Here is a 13,138-nt window from a genome sequence, read left to right as displayed (position 1 = left end):
GTTTTAAGATCCTTAATTTCACTATTGGTGATGAAAATGTTAGTGAGAAATGATTCGGTCCATAATAATAGCATATACTTTTAGGTATTTGGCACAATGATCTATTTTGTCCTGATACTAAGCAGAGAAGATGCTGCTGTTGCATTTTGCAGCTGTATAATGCAAGATATTTATCCAGCACAGCAATAGCCATTTCATTTAGTGCAACCAGAAAGAACTTATTAAAATCTACCTAGAGCATTTATTACAAACAAAAAAAAAGAAGTTATACCCTGTTCGTATACTGCATTCTGAACAGCACTGAAAGACACCATTATAGACACGCATTTGATATTCTGCATTCCAGTGTTTCTCTAAACCAATCTAAACGGCAAGGGACGTAGATGGCCTGCCTCGGGCTAAATGACTTTTTAGTGACAGCATCATCAAAACAAGCTCTTTTTTTTTTTTTTTTTTACCCTACTGAAGTAAGATATTCAAGCTCGCAGTTCCAGACTGATTGATCTGTGGCCTTGCATGATATAAACAAATCTACCCAAATGCGTTCATAATTTAAAACCTGTGGCCTTAAGAGGAGCCACGTCACTCTGGTATGTGTAGAGCAAAAATGACGCTTGTAGTGACTAAAAAACAATATCCTAATCTCTCCTGAGTATTTCACTAATAGCTGTTGACAATCAGGCTTCATAAAAATTTCATTATGTGTCCAGGGCCCGTCTGTACAAAGAGCATCGGAAGAACATGCGTAATTAAACTAGAAGTATCGTAACCTTATAGCTCCCGTTATTACCTTATTAAAATAATAATAATTATAAAAAAAAAAAAAAAAACTCAAAACATTCATACAATAGAAAAGACCATTTTACCTTCTATCCCTTATACACCCTTATACTATCCTGTGTCACCCAAAGCAGGATGGATTGCCTTTTAAGCCTGGAACTTTCTTCCTCATTCTGGTCTCAGGGAGTTTTTCCTCGGCTCTGTCTCTTCTGGCTTGCTCACTAGGGTTGTTAATCTACACCCAGGTTTCTGTGCATCCTGCTATTGTTGAACGTATTTATTTCTATATAAGTAAAATCTCTTTCGTTCTTGTGCCACTGCTTCTAGCTGCACAGCTTGCATTCGCATGATCTCACATCTGATGAGTCATCCCCAGTCCCTTTACTGATTTTCATAGAAAGACCCAATCTACACCTTAAGCCAGGATGTTACCAAACTGATTGTCCTTCCTGCCTCCTGGGACACACTCTGTGCTAAAAATGCTGGAATTTATTAAATGTTTAATGCATTCTCAAATAGATGTTCGAGTCACCTGTTGCAGTATCTTTATAACTGCGTGTCAAATCTCAGTGTAGAATAAGGAGAACTTAATCCCCCACACCCCGTTATGCAAAGAGAGGATTTGCATTTACGGGCCTGCGGGTTCGGTATCGGGCAGATCTTTTCATAATATGAAGGAGAATATGTCATACTATACCCGTTATTAGAGCTGAGGGTTAAAAAAGGGTAAGAGAAGCAGAAAATATACTGCATTTGCTCTGCTTACTAAATGTAATGATGTACACCGGGATCCTAAATATGACATCTGTACTGTGTAGCTAAAAATAATATGACAGAGAAATTTTAAAAGAAAAACAGCAGTATTGTTACTTTATAGAGGCCCTATTATTTTTGAATTCTGCTCTTTTCATGTGTTTCACTTTAAAGAATGGCTAAAACAAAATAAAAGTCTTAGCATAGGGTTAGGCTGACATTGGCAGGCAGCTGCTCAGGCTTCCCAAAATGACAGCCATTTGCACTTAAATGAGAGGATTTGTGCTGGGGCGAGCCATTACCAATACGCCATATGTGAAACCATGTCTTTATCCCACATTATTGAGGAGGGAATGAGATCTCCTTATACCCCGTTTTCTGTTTCTCGCTTCCTCTCCGTCTCGTTCGCTCTCTTCAAATGGGATTCCCTCTCCTCCATCACGACAACGGCCGACATGCATCACGCACCGCTCCGCTTGTATCCAAGTGTTCCAGCTAGAACTTTTAGGATGCACATTTCTCATAGCCATATTGAGCATGTCTTACCTGCTAGAGTCAAATTTGCTGCACTAATGATCATCAAAGCCGAACTAATACTCACTATCACTCATACGCTCGTCATTATCCCGCAAACTGTTTCTCACTTGTTATGAGGCAAATGACGAGATTCCTTTTCCCATTCACGTGTCGTGTCTGATGGATGTAAAGGGATTAGAAAGTGCCTCTGGCCCAGCAGCAGATACCGTGCCTGACATTCCTCTTTCTGAATGCAGTCCTATCAGAACAGGGCCAAAAGGATGAAGAACAGATATTATATGTGCCCCAAAAACAGAGATGCGACTCGGAGGCGGAATGAAGGAGCGCGCTCATCCTTCATTGCCGTCCCTGATGCTCCTCGCCTGTTTATTTTACTCTTTTATCAGTTCCAAGCTGCGCCGTACTTCTTTCTTCGTCCGCTCCCAACTCTAAGTATTGATTCATTACTAATTATCTATCATACAGGCCAGAGTGTGCTGTGCATCATCGCAGGTGCTACTCATGATAATGGATGGATGAAGTTATCATGCTTGTACACAAAGTAGCAGTGACATTTGGAAAAACCTCCAACCAAATTCTTTCTCTTATCTGCTCATAGTAGTGGTACAGGGCTGTCTGTTCACAGCAGCCTCATTAAGTAACCATAATTAAGTCTCATTTGTAAAAGCTCGTGTACATAAATACAGACAAATGTATTAGTCATATTAATGGAACGGAAACGATATGTGCCTTCGGAGCAACTAACAGTATCCTAATAGTAATAGTATCCAAGCTGTTCTTTCTGTGAAACTAGAGCGACATAACCATCGCAGTTTCACGGATGCTGAGAGTTATTTCGGTGAAACCGCTTTATTTTCGCAAATTATACAACATTACAAAATACAAAATGTCCTAATCAGCACACAGCCACAGTAAGATGCTCTGATGATTAAAAAAAAAAATCCTCCTCATGCAGTCTTCTATTCATACCTCATTTTCTTTCTTGCTTCTCTCGCCGCTTCCTAAGTCTCAGTAATGCTCTTATTTTTTTCCCTAGGTGAGAAAATGGTAATAGGTGGTACATATGGTGTCCACGTCTGTGCTCCTCTTTTAGAGAGGGTCAAGTCTCATCTATTATTCTCCATGGCAAGAGTCACAAGGCCTCATTGGACTTTTTATACCCTTATATGATGGGTTTCCTGCTTCAGACTTTAATACACAAAGCGATTACAAAAACATTTTACAGCATCTAACAGGATCTGCCATGGTAAAGTGTCCAGCTGGCTTCTAAAAAAAAAAAGAAAAAGAAGGGGGATGGAGGACAGAGTAATGGATTATTTTTCATTTTAGTCGAGCTAATACCTGTGCTAAAGGTACATATTTAATTATTAATCAGACTAATCAGACTGCTTCATTATATTAAATCCCATATGTAGTGCTTCTGGTACCACATGATATTTGGATGCACAGCACATTTCCGTTGCTCTCCTGGCACGTGGTGCAGCGTGTGCTGAACTTTTCACTGCGGCAGACATTCTGTAGCATCCTGTACGGTCAATAGCATGTACTGCGATGTGCCAGAGAGATGCTGGAGTTAACACAACTCACCTTTAACATGACACACCTGTGAGCAGACGCCGGGTCCCGCCAGCGCTGTGAAATATGAGCACTCTCTTGGCCACCACTCACCTATCCATCTGTTCAAAGCACTTTTTCTCCCTCTCCCTCATGCCAAAATAAATAAATAAATAAATAAACTAATCCATTTTCAGCAGCACACAACTCTAATCTCTTTACAAGTCCAATATTCCATCATGAAATTAAAACAGTGCTGTAGATTGAAGCCTGGATAAATGTAACACACAGAAAAGGACATTTCACCACAATTAAGTGATATAATCGGTGTTGCTTACTGTAAATTATTGTATGTTCATGGTAAATTACTGTAGTCTGAGTAGTCTCCTTTCTTAGCTCGGATTTAAAGAATATTAAACTTCTCTGCCTGGCTTGACAAAGATATTAAAGCTGAGAAATCTGCCTGTGTAAAAGTGTGAAATATAAATCTAAACAGTTTAAAATGAAACCTTATCCACCGCTGATCATAAAATAGCTCCGAAATTGTATTTGTCATATTCCCTATCCTAGATTCCTCCATTTCAGATCACCATTCAGATCAAAGGCAGGTAAAAAAAAAAAATCTCCCTGTGTCAGCACGCTGGAGATGGGATCGGACAGATTCAGCATCAGATATTAATAAGTGGCAGCAGACATCTAAAATGAGAGCGACCGTATCAGACATGAGCTGGAGGACAGGGAGAAATCTGGCCACTGTGCTTATCAAAGAACCATTTAGATATGGGTGATAGCAGCGAGGCTCCACAGCCTGCTCCATACAGGTGACTTAAAACAGATCCAGTCCAACCGCCTCATCTAGATATAGGCAATGTCTAACCCAAATGCCTGCTTTAATGCACTGGAAATAGATTTAAACACATCAGAAACTATATATCAATTACTACAGTGGGGGATACAGGTCACAGATTCTTTATTGATTCTGAGTGTTTGTGACTCAGTATGGAAAAAAAATCTGTTAACAAAGGAATTTGTATAAAAGCCAAAACCAGACAATTATCTCAAAAGTTGTGTGACCTTGACAACGTACTGCCAACCCATCTGCTCACGAGTTTCAGTAGTCGCCTCGTTTCTCCCAGGCGGATTCTCTTTCTTCCATTCTTCTCAATCTATCTGTCTTTCCTCTTTTACTCTTTTGAGACACAGGGCTGACCTTGAATCAGAGTCTCCTTGCCCATATTATAGAATTATCTGAAAAGTATCTGAAAAGCAGAAGCTGATCCCAATTCGGAACGTTTCATCTGAGAAGGTTAATAAACATCACCTCGGTATCTGCGCTCTGAATTCACTCGCGAGTCATTTAAGCATGACTACAGCACCGTCTAGACTTACACAATAAGCGTGGCAGGCTCTCCACTGCGCTGATGTCCTGCCTCGAATTTACATTCAGCCAATTATTAACAGACCTTGCTGACTTTGAGATCCGTGCTGATTCTTTTTTATATTGTGTGGTTTTTTTTAATTATTATTATTTTGTTATGATAACAAAACGAAGAAGCTGGAAACTTTGGCTCCCAAAAGAACGTTGCCCTCTGAAACCTTGACATGCACAAAGACGGGCGTGCAGACAGGCCTGCAATGCCAGGAACGATAAGGTCACCCGAGGGATTGCCGAGATTATCTCTGTCAAGCACTTGGACACAGCACAGTCAAATGATGCATCATGCAGCCATTTTGAGGGGGAAAAAATCAATTTCTTCGCCAGATCGCTATTTGCTTTTCAAAGTGCCCTTGTAGTCTTTGGGTTGGCGCATTTATCAATTTAAATGTTGTGAACTGATAATGTTTTTTAGCCATGCGCTGTGTAAAGACAGTGGCTGGTGTAGGCTGAGAAACCTCCCCTTCCCTCGTCTCTCTTCTCCTCTCACCTGAGATACACAGTCTGTACTTATTGCTAGAGGAACAGCAGAAAGATTTTTAGTGACTATTAATGACTTCAGAAAACCAGCGTTTGTGAAATGAATAAATCGTGTTTTTCTTCCCTTCCCTTTCACATCTTATTACGGATATTTTCTATTGTCCTTCTGAGAATTAAATCCTGTATTCCTACATAAAATGTAATGGGCTATAAATCATGTATCTGTTCCAGATTTATGCATTTCGACCCTCTAGCATTGTGGAGATTTTTCACTGTCAGCAATAATCATTAATGTAGATGTCAGGAACAGATGACATTTTGGTGTAAGGTTTTCTTTCCAGCAGTTGGTGCAACGTGACATGGAAAAGAGTCAGAATCGAAAGATTCCTTTTAAAATTCAGTGAAGCTTTTCATGTCAAATTGTATCAGTCGCTCTAAAGAACGCATCCGAAAATCAGATTCCTGTGGCGTTATTTTCTTAACTAAAAGAACACCACCCTACTTTAAAATGACGGCATGATTCCTGCAGCTCGCAGAGCATGAGCACTTTCCTTTCACACAACTATACTTCTTTTACACACCTGTTCTCAACACTCCTCACCATCTCAAGCTCATACGAAGTTAAGGCCTGTGGGGTCAGTGTGCATGTGTGTGTGTGCGTGTGTGTGTGTGTGTGTGTGCATGTGTGTGTAGGGAGGAAGCAGAAAGAAATTCAAGGTGGCTCAATTAAACATGACCCCTCTCTGCCCTGTTTCCCTACACAATTCTACAAATCTGCATGCGAGTACTGACCCTCAGCTGCCACAGCGTCATTAATAAAAGAGTTCTTATTATCCATTTAGTACTGTTCTGCTATTCTGCCTTGATGAGCTGTTAGAATAGCCAGCAGGAATATCTCACGGTGCTTTGAAAAGTCTCAGGTGTATGAAAAAAACCCCTAAAACTAAAACAAAAACAAAACATAAATATTCCTATCATAATGGTGTCTGGACAGGGCTAACGAGCATAATCAGATTCCATCAGCTAGAAATGTAAATTATATAAAAACCTAATATTTTAACTCACATATTCGTAATAGAGAACAAGACTGGAAATATCTGGGAAAGAGTTGACTCAATTGATGAATGTGGTGCTTCTCAACCGTACATCTTTGAATATTACTTTTATCAATAAAAACAGACTTACTTTAGAACCCACCGTTTCCACCTTTGCTCTCCATTTTGCTTTTTCATGGAAAGAAAATACAATTAACAAATACACAAACAATAAAATACCCACAACTGATTCAATTATTTGATTAGGGCCAAAAAGTACTTTGCAAAATGGCTTGGTGTCAGACAGATAGCGGAAGAGGCTAATGCAGGAGGCAGAGCAGGGTGTAAAGTGTGCAAGAATGAGGGATGGGATAAAGGAGGATGCAGAGCTGATCTCCACACAAAGATGTGATCAGACATTCAGGCAGATGGTTATGCTAATGTATTCAATATTCCTCCTCCCTGTGTAAGGGCTGCAGCATGGGGGGCAGTGGGGGCGGAGATGGGAGGGGAATAGAGGGGAGGGGCAGATGTGGGTGTGGAATAAGAAGGGGGGAAGGTCTGGATGGATCTCAGGTGGCAAACCCTATGCTTTATCTCAGCATACACCAAAGCAGGCAGGCCTACTCTCTTTTTTTCTTTTTCTTTTTCCAAAATTGTGGTCTTCACTCGTGAAATAGAGTCTCTGCCAATGCAGATAGGAGGGGCTGGCCGCGGGCGCTCCAAACCCATCACCGTCGCCAAATATGACTGACAACTGAGAGAGGACAAATTCCTCTACCATATGGTGGATTACACATGGCCTTCACATGTCGCCGAGTGTACAGTGATGCTGTGCTTCCAGCTACACGCGTGGGGTTAAATCGAAAGCCTCCATGGCAGATGAGGACTCAGATGCTGTGTGTATTCCAGATGTATCAATTTCCTTGGATATCCAGTCCATGCGAGTGCATATGCTGTACTGGCAGGGGTGCAGGCTGAATAATGGCCACCTTCCAAAAGCTAATATTCTTTTGGCTGGAATAATGCAATTATTATTTTCCTAGCCATCAGCCTTGGCACGCAATGCCATCTGTTACACGAAACAAACATACACATCTCCATTTAGAAAACAGACAGCTGCCCAGTCGCAAGCTGTACCTCCACATTAGGCGTGCAGGCAGACTGCAGGGATTCCACTGACCCTGCAACAAGGTCATACAAACCCCACATCCAGCCTGCGTCCATGCACTCTGCTTATTACTTTACAAACCACGTAAAGAAGGCCCGAGTGGCATGATTATATTCCTGCCACTCAATTTGTGCCGTGGGATGGCTTATTGAATGGCACCACTGCAAATCTGGTGATTAATCTAGGAAGACGGCAACCCATCCATCACATATTAATTATTGGAAATGAACTAATCACCCTGCTCATAAGCCAAATAGTAGCGGAGGACAGAATAACTAAGACACGAGACGAATTTGGCAGCATATGCCTATTTACATGCAGAAGTGAAATGATCATGGCTATTAGCACAACAAAAATGGTTAAATGGCCATCTGGTGGAGTGAATAATAGGGGTAGGAATCGCCGTGATTCACCTACTGTCAAACACGGGCCTCATTATCAGAGGAATCTGGAAGTGGAGTCACAAACAGCGGTGATAAGAGAGCAAGAACACATCCACTCCCTTCAGTTCGACCACGCTGTGTGCATTATCAAATAGCTAAGGGCATCTGCTGAGGTTGTACAGCATCACAATAGTGTCTGCAATACAAGAGGAGAAGCTTGTTCATGCTGTAAAAACCTGTTATGTGCTCCAGTCTGCACACATTAATGTAACACAAGGTGGTCAATAGCCACAGAGGGAAAAGCAATTTCACATCACTCTTTCATTCAGCTCGGGGGAGGTACACAGAAAAAAAGGCGGGGAGAGGCTGTGAAAATGTTCTCCTGGGTCCAAGACCCAAAAAAGAATGTCTCTGGAGAGAGAGGGATCAAAATTTCACAGGTCCGTCTATGAAAAATGTCTTTCCGTGCATCACCAGGAAATGAAATTTCATTCACATGGAATTTTTTTATTTTACTTTTTTAAAAATGCACACACACACACACACTTGCAGGTGACAACCTCTTCCAATTATCATTTCATTCTTTATCACATAGCTGCAGTTAACCAAGGCTTTAAATCTCAGCAAGAAGCTGTGAAGTTTATCAGATATAATTGTGCCACTATCCGGCACCACTGTCTCTCTGCTGCTGTAGACAGGAGAGGATACTTTATATCTACTATCAAAGACCTGAGGAAGGGTGCGATTGAGAGATTAGCACTCCTTTACTGCTGCTGGAAACCTGCAGTCTCTCTCTCTCTCTCTCTCTCTCTCGCTCTCTCTCTCTCTCTCTCTCTGCGAATAAAACTTGGATCTGAAAGTCTGCACACCCGTATGATTGAGCAGTGGTGCTAAAAGGTCATGCTATCGACTGCGGCCCGATGTAATGGCTGGATGATGATTCAAGTCTTGAATGTCTAATGACGTCCATCATTAGCTCTTAAAATCTCAGGGCCAGTGCGTCGGTGGTAAAAGATACGAGTGACCTTCACCATGTGTGTCATAACATAGTAAGTCTTAGTAAGAACCTGCTCCTTCATACACTATAAAATCCATGTATTCTGTGGCGTGTTTATGGAATTTGGTGATATAGTCTTAGAAACACAAAACACACTCAAGAATATTCTTTAATCAGAGAATAAAAAATATAATAAATAAAAAAAAGCACAGAGTAAATCCTTACCCAAACGAATCGGAACCTAGTCAAGTTTAGAAGTTTAAACCCCACTAATTAGCTGTGAAAATAATTAACTAGGATGTACACTTTTTCGTGCTCTAAGACAGATTAACACGCTATAAAGTTACCGGCAATTAAGATGAGGAAAATCACAGGATCAGCTTAGCCGTGTAAGATAATAAACTCTACTCCTACTAAAGACTTAACAAGCCCTTTATCAGCAGGCCAAGCTCCCGACTGCAGATAAAACCAACATTAAAGATAAGTACAACAAATTCCACAAACTTTGGGGACAACTAATCAATTATCTGATAAAAATCATAAATCAATTAATGCTGAATTAAATTAGAATTTGCCTTAGCCTACTTCAGCTGCAAATAACTCATCGATTTAATCTTTTAATCTGGTTGAAAGTGTTTTCATTTCACCCATATGCAACATTTTCTTCGATTTTTGGATTTTTCTGCTTTTTTTTAAACTAATGCCACTGTTACCACCTTCATGGAAAACTACAGGGAACTTCTTCCCAAAGGCCATTCGGTCCCTTAACCAGGACAGCACTTAATGCTGGAATTTTCTACATGACACACACTACCTCTGTTTTGCATTGCATAAACTGCACACATCGACATCACATCTTTAATCATAACTGTCACACTGTTCAGTCCACATATCTGCATTCATCAATACATTTTTATATTTCTGCATATACTTCCTTCCCTTTCCTACTTGTATAGTAAATTTCATTTTTATTGTATGTTCATTGAAATTCTATTCTTCTATTCTTATCATTTTTTATTTTTATTGATTCTATTTTTTATAAGGTGGACAGTTGATTAAGCATTTCATGTCGTACTCTATATGGTTGTGACAAATAAAAAATAAAAAATAAAATTTTAATTTATTGACTGAAGACCAGTGAGAGATGATTTTGAGTCAGTCTGATATCATTTTGTCTTGACTTATTTAATGACTACAGGACCTGAACCAAAATCAGTCGAGTCTCTCCAGTTCTCAAGATGGAGCTAAACTAAACAGAGCCGTGTAGAAACTCAAGGTCACTCACACACACACCCACACACACACACACACACACACCTTCCCAGCCACTTACATTATTCATTGCTAGGTTTAGCCAATAGCAGCAGACTGTAATAAACGTCTTGTATTAGATTCAGTGCACACAAAAAAAAAACATGCAGCACTGAAGAGTACAAATTAAACACTAGACCAACGAACAGGCAAGGTGTTAAATTACCACTAATTTGTCAGGATTTGACTTTCAGATGCATAGAAGTGAAGGAAATTTGAACAGGCACTCACCTGTGAAAGGCCGAGGTATATGGACACGGTCTCTGAGATGTACAGAAACCTCCCCTCCTTGTTTAGTGCAAATACGAATCCATCCAGGGACTGAAGAAAGAGAAAGAAAGAGAGAGAAAGGAAAAAGAGGTGAGTGACATCATTCACACAAAGGGCTTGTTTTCTAAAAAACCAGAAGGATGCCTCACAGATTTCCCCCTAACAACCACAGTCGAGGCCTCGCATTAAAGAAAAACAACGTGAATCATTTCAGATACGAATAACGAACAAATCACGAGGAGTAATGAATATATGAAAGTCGTCACTACAAAAAGACACATTTATGTATGTTAATAACACAGGATTTTCAAACACAGGATTCTGTAATGCTTCCCAGTTCACATGCATATAATTAGGCATTTTGGACTATGAAAAGTCTTGTTCTGTGAAGATCACTGCTGGAGATTCAGAGACTAGACGTCCAACAGGCAACAATTAAGGTACTGAGGTCAGCTAGGTTAATTACATATTGTCCCCTACTGATTCAGATAATCTGCAGGGCCTGCTAAGCACAGGCATGAAGCAGCAGAGACAGAGAGAGATGGGTAAGTAACAGACGAAAAAAGGCTTGCTTGCAAGAAAAGAAAGAGCTGAAAAAAACAAAACAAAACAAAACAAAGCGCTGTGCACAATGCCCCAGTCGATCTGATCACCTTTTTATGAAAATGAGGTTTACACAGATGGGGCAGAGGAACGTCTCTCTTTTTCTTTCTCGCTCTCGTTTATTTCCAGCTCTAAAAAGAGCAGCGGCAGCTGGCGAGAGGAGCGCGTGGTCTCTACCCGCCGATAAAACAGCATAGCCCCGGGCTATTTACAGCACGCTGATATGCAGCTGACAACAGGAGCTCCCATAGCGCTCCGCCGGAGCCCAACAGCTTCCCCAAACACACATCTGCTAGCACCAGTGCTTAGCTTACACTTTACATTACACTGCCTTAATGTTGCCGCTAACACTCGCTATGACACTTCACAGTACACAGCACAGGCTTTAGTTCAATTTGCTACAATTTATATGAACTGTGTTTATGCTAGCAGTGACACTTTTTTCCACACTCTGTATCATTATATGCTAATCTAATGCGCTCTGATTACATTATGTCTGTACTAAACCGTAATTATATCTTCTCCGTTGTGTGAGAATAAATATTAGCCTACACAATATTAGGCTAACAGCGTGCTACATACTAGCTAGCACTGGCAAGGATAACAGTAAAGCGTGCAGCAGATAATGTAGTAGGGCTAGTTCTGTGTAACAAATGTTAGCATGTAAAATATACTCGGGTAAAATTAGAGTGCTTTTGAAGGTTAAGATAATACTTTATTGATCGCAAAGGGGAAATTAGAGTGTTCCAGCAGCATCCATAAAAGACAGGGCACAAAATCACAGAAGAAATTATAGGAGAAATAAAGGAGGAATAAACAAAAGATAAAATAAGATGAAGTAAAAGTTATTTCAGGCTTAGCATTTAACTATTTTAAAAAAGAGTAGGCTATCTATCTATCTATCTATCTATCTATCTATCTATCTATCTATCTATCTATCTATCTATCTATCTATCTATCTATCTATCTATCTATCTATCTATCTATCTATCTATTTACCTCAGCTAACACTTAATAACTTAATCCCGTGTCCGTTTTGAGTCTATCACAATTCCCACCCTTCATGTCAGTCGATAGTACTCTGCTTCTGTTGGGACTGTATTCCTCCCCACACATCAGTGGAGGATCTTCTCAACCTTGTTACTGTGTAAAGTCTGATCTGGCACTGCCACACGATTCCCGCGTCCCCACAGAGCCAACCCTGGCAGTCAGAGAGGATTGCCAGCAGTGGCCTCCAGCCACTCTCCAATCATCTACTGGCTGCCCGTCTCTGAAAGTGCGGGGCAGCGGAGCCAGGTCTCTGGAGGAGCGCCTAGTCGCCTCCGTCAGCCTCCCTGCCGTGATAAACGGCCTCTGTTTACAGGCTAACCACTGGGTAAAATGCCCTATAAATCACCCGGCAGACAAACTTCTGGGGGAGAAATGTGTTACATTAGGATGGGCCTTTTATGTCATTTGTTTAAAACAGTCATGCCTCACGAGCCGCCTTATGCTCTCTCTCTCTCTCTCTCTCTCTCTCTCAGTCTCTCTCTCTCTCTCTCTCTCTCCCTGCAGAGCTGAGGAGAGAAGAAGAATATCCTGAATAAGCTGCAGTGGTTCTGTGTAGAGCCCTGAGATGGTTAGAGACTGGATCCCAGGTGATATGTCTGACCTTTAGTGCTAGGCTGTAATCTTATTGAGGCTAGATTGAGTTAGGACAGATGGGTTGGTGCTTGCCAGCAAACACATGAAGAACTTAAGGGGAAATTTTTGAACTAGACCACATTGTGTATTTGTACATATTCACCTGAATCTCTTTAGTCAGGGAATTGAAGCTTCGGGGCTTGATCT

At 40.8% G+C, this 13,138-nt stretch overlaps 1 protein-coding gene across 4 annotated transcripts in view; it reads right to left on the bottom strand.

The window, feature by feature from the left end:
* LOC131359925 (neuronal PAS domain-containing protein 3) overlaps positions 1 to 13,138 on the bottom strand; it is a 236,202-nt gene that overhangs the window by 59,901 nt on the left and 163,163 nt on the right. For all 4 annotated transcript variants that reach the window (XM_058400072.1, XM_058400073.1, XM_058400075.1 and 1 more), the window contains one exon: positions 10,667 to 10,756. In XM_058400072.1, the coding sequence (XP_058256055.1) occupies positions 10,667 to 10,756 (90 nt within the window). The remainder of the gene's footprint in view (positions 1 to 10,666; positions 10,757 to 13,138) is intronic.

This window comes from Hemibagrus wyckioides, linkage group LG09 (genome assembly GCF_019097595.1).
Source record: "Hemibagrus wyckioides isolate EC202008001 linkage group LG09, SWU_Hwy_1.0, whole genome shotgun sequence".
Classification (NCBI taxonomy): domain Eukaryota; kingdom Metazoa; phylum Chordata; class Actinopteri; order Siluriformes; family Bagridae; genus Hemibagrus; species Hemibagrus wyckioides.
This window is presented reverse-complemented; position numbering and strand designations above follow the sequence as displayed.